General features: G+C 52.5%; 1 protein-coding gene across 1 annotated transcript; it reads right to left on the bottom strand.

Annotated features, from left to right (window-relative positions):
• Nucleotides 1-1,851: 1,851 nt before the first annotated feature.
• Nucleotides 1,852-5,730, bottom strand: LOC140600677 (antimicrobial peptide NK-lysin-like). The gene is made up of 5 exons (XM_072768905.1): nt 5,567-5,730; nt 4,922-5,028; nt 4,381-4,464; nt 3,083-3,251; nt 1,852-2,021 (listed from the first exon to the last, which is right to left on the bottom strand). The coding sequence occupies exons 1-5, from the start codon at nt 5,616-5,618 to the stop codon at nt 1,939-1,941; spliced, it is 495 nt and encodes a 164-aa protein (XP_072625006.1). The 5' UTR covers nt 5,619-5,730; the 3' UTR covers nt 1,852-1,938.
• Between the last annotated feature and the right edge of the window lie 277 nt (nt 5,731-6,007).

Here is a 6,007-nt window from a genome sequence, read left to right as displayed (position 1 = left end):
GGTGCTAAGGCCAAATTACTACAAGTCTTTTCTCTTTATTTTTAAATCATGTCAGATTTCTGGAAAACTTGTAAGACTAGAACAAACAGCTCCCGTTCACCTTAACCAGATTCCCCCACTGGTAACATTTTACTACACGTATGTGCTGTGCTGTCTCGTCCTGGTGTTTCTGAGTGTACATGTTACCATTCTGCTAACTCACTGGCAGTGCATTGCGGACGTGATGCCCCACGACCCCCTAATACTTTAGCGTGTGTTTCCTTACAAGAAGGACGCTGTCAATCATAGGGTGGCACTGCCATCCACATCAGGACGCTACCATTAGCACAATATTATCATCCCAGGCTGCAGTGAGTTTCCCAGATCACACCAGCCGTGTCTTTTGCAGTCTTGATACACGCCAGGCTCATCTGTTACAATTACATCAAGCATCTTCCTAGTTTTCTTTGAATCGGAAGAGATGCTCCATCCCTTCTCCTCTTTCATGATCTTGGCATTTTGAAGAGTACAGACCAGCTGCTGTGCGGAAAGTCACTGTGGGTTTGTCTGATGTTCCTCAAGATTAGTGCATGGGCAGGGGAGGGGGCAGAAAACATTAATCACCTGTCTGCCATGTCTCCACTGTCACCCTAACTAATAATGCCATTTAGTAAGTAATTCCCATCTAGTAAATCTTTGTGGGAATACAGTTTGCAACTTTGACTACATTTATTATGTGGTATTTTGAGGTAACACTTTCCTTTTTCCCTTATTAATTATGATTATTTATATCTATATGGTTCTTGGATTCTACGTTACACAATGAGGGACAACATACTGTTGTCCTTACCCATTTAAATACTCTACTTGCCCCAGATTTCACCATTGAGAGTCTCCTTGAACTGCTATTGGGTTGAATCTTGGTGGATGCACCATTGCTTTTGGTGATGGCCAATATTCACTCCCTCTCTAGTTACCATCCCTTTCCAGGTACCATGTCCATTCTCCCCTGAGTGACTGAGGAGGATAAACCCCGCTTCCGCACCAGGGGTGTGTCCTGACTTGGCTCATGCTATCCTGTCGCCCAGGCCCTGGGAACCGGGGGATGGATTCCAAATAGGTTGCCTGGCCTACTCCAGTCAGTGCGAACAGAGATGTCTAATGGGGCTTCTGGAAAAGAAGCCTCCATTCTCCTCACTGGGAGCAGGTAAAACATAGAATCAGCAAACACTCTCTTTCTGTCTGGATGACACAGTATAAAATGACAAGTGTGATGAGGCCATTGCTGCTGCCCAGATGGAAGCTAGCCTGAGATCAATCTCACTATACAGAGGTGGGAGGAATGTAGACAATAGCAGAGATAACAGGACTGAAGCCTGGTGACGCTACTCATTTCTGGATCATCCTGTGCCTGAAGCCAGCTATGGACTGCTTAATGATTTCAACCAATAAATTGTCTTATTCATTTAAGCCTGAAGGACCTAAGATTTCTCTTGCTTCCCAAGCAAAACAATCCTAAATATTAAACTTCCCAAAGCAGCAACCGAAGCAAAGAATGCATTTCAGCTCCTTAGGACCAAGAGCCCTCTTAACTACAAGCCTCTTGTTCTCCCCCGCTGGTCTGAGAGCTTCTGGGGTATATTCACTGTGTCCCCGGCTCTGAGAGGAGTGTGTATCTCTACTGAGGGCATCATAAGCATCTCAAGTATATGTGGAAAACCTGCAAACGTTGTCTTGTCCACCGCTACATCCTCAGCTTCTACAACAGAGTGTGGGACATGCAATAAACATTCACTGAGGGAGTGCATAAGTCACCCAAGCCTGTCTCCGAGCCCCTCCCCTCCAATCCCCCAAAGGAACAGAAGCTGTGGCCAAAAGCTTGCAAGACATTTTATTCTCCTGCCAGGGGACGACACTGCAGGGAGCTAGCTGAGAGAAACTGGAGGGTCCGTCCTGGATTTAGGAAGGCAGGAGCTGGCGGTGCCTGCTGGAGACTCTGTGCTTCTCCCCGGGGTGGAGTAAGGTCCCAGCTCCTTGGACACCTGGAGTGGGGAGAAGAAACAGCTGTGGCAGGTGTGGGGTCCCTGCAAATGTGCACTACAGCCACCTGCCCCTGCTGATCACACCCAGAGTTACATCCTGGAACCCAGTCAGGAGCCTGAGGGGATTTGGGGTTCTGGAGATGGAAATCACAGCCTCCAGTGACAGGAAGTGGTGGGGACCTCGCATTACGAGGTGACCCCAGATCTGCCAGCATCAAGTCCCAAAGCCTCAGTCAAGGCAAGACTGGCTGCCAGAGCCACTCAGGGCCCTTCTCCGCCCCCAGTCCCACCACCCTGGCCTGATCTGTGGGCACAGCCTGGGCAGCCCTGGAGGGAGAGGCTGCAGAGCCCTCCCTGCCAGCGGGGTTCCCGAGCCCAGCTCTCGGGCCCCGGGTGTCCTGGGCTAGATGGTGCCTGGTTCCTGTTCCCAGGAACCGCTGCTGGGCTGGGGACAGGAGTCAGTCAGGGCTCTGTCGTCTATGCCTAGCCCAGTCTGAGGCCACTTCCTTGGTGGTAACCTCCTTACGCATAATCATCTCACTCAAGCCTTACTCAAAATAAGAAATCAGGATTATTATCCCCTTCACAGTAGGGACGCTCAAGTTCACAGGCGTTAAGCTACTTGCTCAAGTGCATGGCTGACCAGGGATGGAGCCTGATGTCACCCAGGGTTGCCTGGGAGAAAACCCAAATCCCTTGGGGCACCTGGCTGGCTCAGTGACTCACCTGGGCCTCTGGCTCTCAGGATTGTGAGTTGAAACCCCACGATGGATGTAGAGATTACTTAACATTTTCTTTTAAGTAAAAAATTTTAAAAGCCCAGATTCTTCATGAGTATTTCGCAACCTTTTTGTTATAGTCCACCTGCCCAAATTCTCCAGACTGCCACACAGTAGGGGGAGGAATGTGTCAAACAAGGGCGCTAGGAGGGACATGTATGAGTAGCGTATGAACTTGTCTATGACAGATGTATTTCCATGTTTTTACACCATGTTGCATATAATTGGGGATGAGATCTGGACCCTCCAGGAAGGGGTTCCTGCTGTTACCTCTGTACTCACCTACTTGATGTCTGCACAACCTGAAGGTCACACAGATATCCCTGGAGGGATCACTATTCAGGAAAAACTGGGCAACACTACACAAAACTCTGGTGAGGATATCTTTGCAGACTTTTTCCACCGCTGGAATCTTTGAGCACACCGCTGTTGTAGCCTTCTGAATGGCTTCCTGAAGCAGCAACAGCACCATGACGAGAAACAAGAATTAGCTGTGCTCTGCCCCAACCACCCCCACAGATCCCAGCAGCTCCTGGCCCTGGGACCCTCTGACTGTGGGCTTGCTGGGAGGAGGCTCTGGTGCCAGGTGGCCATGGAAGCAGAGGCTGGAGAGACCGGGATGGGCCCTCATGCCCAGTCCCAAGGCCCTGATCCGAGCCTGGCCAGGAGGGGCTCAGGAGACAAGGACAGTTGGCTCTGTCCTGTGTCAGTCCCTAGTGCATCATCACCCCAGGCCCACTGTCTTGTATGTGGAGTACAGTGCCCTCTGCTGCTACCCCACAATCAGGTTCTGCCTACAGAGCCTCCTGGGTCCCAGGGCTGGCAGGGCTCAGGCTCAGGTGCGGCGGGGAAGGTTAGGAGAGAGAGCTTTGAGCCTTGGCACATTCCATTTTGCAGTATCGTCTACTGCAATCGCAGGAGAGAGGCTACAGCTGAGTGCCCAGGGCTGAGGGTGGGCCCTGCAGCACCCAGAAGCTGAGCAGGGTCAGGGAACAGAGGAGAGGGAGGGAGGGAGGGAGGGTGAAACCAGGCTTCCTGGGAGGAACACATACACTTGTTCAGCACTTGCTCAGGACCAGATGGGAAACTCAGCTCATCCCACCCCTCAGCTCCTTCCAAAGGATTAAGGAAGTGGTTGGGGGATTAATATCTATCCCATTGCACAGAGAAGGCAACTGAGGCTCAGAAAGCTCAGAAACTGAGGCTCAGAAACTTGGCCCAGGCATGCAGCTAGAGGTGACACATCTGGGGTTCATCAACCCTGACCCAGATGCCCTTGGATCCAGCCTCATAGGCTCTCCCGTGGGCACATGCAGTACGACCACAGGAGAAAGATTCCTACCTCTCCTGGCTACAAGTTTCCTTTGACAATGAAAGAGAAAACATTCTTGCCTGCTCCCAGAACATCCCAATTTCAAATGGTTCTCTGTAGTCCCTCCCCAGACACAGGAGGGGACCTCAGATACCCTGTTGAGAAGGTCTGGCCCAAACAGGGATCAGCTTCTCCTCAGGGTCCTGCCCCCAGCCCCTACTTTGACCCCAGATGCACGTGCAGTTGGTTCCGCAAATCTGAAGATCACCTGAATCTGGGACGGTCCCACGCAAGTCCTCAGCCAAGTCATTATCATTCGACAAATATCACATTGGTTGAACTGCTGGTCGCCCTGTCAGAAAAAGAAGATCCCCAAAGTGGTTTCTCAGAAATCCCTAGAATCCTGAGCAGAGATTCAGAAAGGAGCCCTTGCATCCTCCTAGGCCACCACGATGACCAATGATCTCTGTCCTTTAGGGCCTAGGACCAGCTAGCTGCCTGGCCCGAGCTCACCTTCCTGGTGGGCTTAGCGGGGTGACCCACCCAGAGCCTGTCCCACACCCACTGCACCTTCTCCATTCCAACACCTGCCCCCCTTGTGTTCTCTGCTCAGACCCCAGAGGGGCCTCTCAGGGGAGGGCCCAGACAGACCAAGGTAGCCCCCCTGAGCCAGGCACAAGTGCGCACAAGAGCAGCGTCTTCAGCCCACTGCTCTGTCCCCCCCACCCCCCCGAAAGAGATGTGCAGCTATCGCCTGGTGCTCCCTGGATGCAGAAAACGAGGAGGTGAGCAGGGAGCCAGCAAAGAACCTGGGCAGCCTCCTGGGCCAGTCTCCTGAAGAACTGCTCTTCCTGACAAATGTCGGCCGTGGACAGGTCATCATGGTCCTCAGGGATCAGACCAGAATAGGTCAGACCTGCAAAGACACAGCATCAGCATCTGTCCACACGTGGAAGAGGAGGGGAAGTCAGAACTCCTGGCTGCTGGGGAGCCCAGGAGGTGGCCAGAGCCCCGGACAGGAGTGGGGCTTGGAGAGGGGCCCAGGAGGCCTGTCCTCACACTGCCCTGGGGCTGCCTTGACCCAGGATCTGTGAAAAGACATGCTCTTAAGACCTTTCTGGAAACAGGAAGAGAAGATAATATCTCTCCAACATTACCATCTGTACAAAACTTTCTGTCTACCAGTGCCTCTATCTCTATTCTCTCTCTCTGTCTCTCAAAACACACACACACAAACACACACACACACACACACACACACACACAAACATGCGTGCAAATTTTCAGAATGCACTAAAATGAAAAAAATCTCATCCCTTCCAAGCTTGTCTTTCTTTCCCTCTTGCCTTCCGCAAAGACTTCATATTAGGTGATCAAGTCCAAATCACTCTCCAGAACTGTCCCAACCCTCAGCTAAAGAGATGCTGCCAGGATTACATAGGGAATGTCCTTACCTGGGGTGGCCAGGAGCACCGAGGCGAGGAGCAGGAGGGCCCAGGAGGCCATGGCAAGGCAGCTGCTGATACACCCTCACAACCCCTTTATGCAGGCTGGACACCTCGCATCTGACCTTGCCGGCTCCTGCTCCTCTTGTAGGCCACCTCCCAGGTCCTTGGTTTACCACAAATGCCACCAGTTTGTGTAGAAGTGGGGGGAGGAGAGGCTCCACACTATCTCTCTTCCCTCCCCCCACACAGAGCTTTCCTAGCTGAGTGCAAGGTGGCTGGAGGGCACAGCTGCCATGATGCCCCCACCCTGCCCCGGATGTGGTCATGGAAGAGCCATCCAGCACCTGAGGGCTCAGGGAGGCACCTCAGCCACGAGCTCCCATTCCCCCACTCCTTCCCCCACCTCCCAGGGGTCTGTGCAGGTGTCCCTCCCCAGCCATCCCCATT

This window comes from Canis lupus, chromosome 12, assembly GCF_048164855.1.
Source record: "Canis lupus baileyi chromosome 12, mCanLup2.hap1, whole genome shotgun sequence".
Taxonomy (NCBI): Eukaryota; Metazoa; Chordata; class Mammalia; order Carnivora; family Canidae; genus Canis; species Canis lupus.
This window is presented reverse-complemented; position numbering and strand designations above follow the sequence as displayed.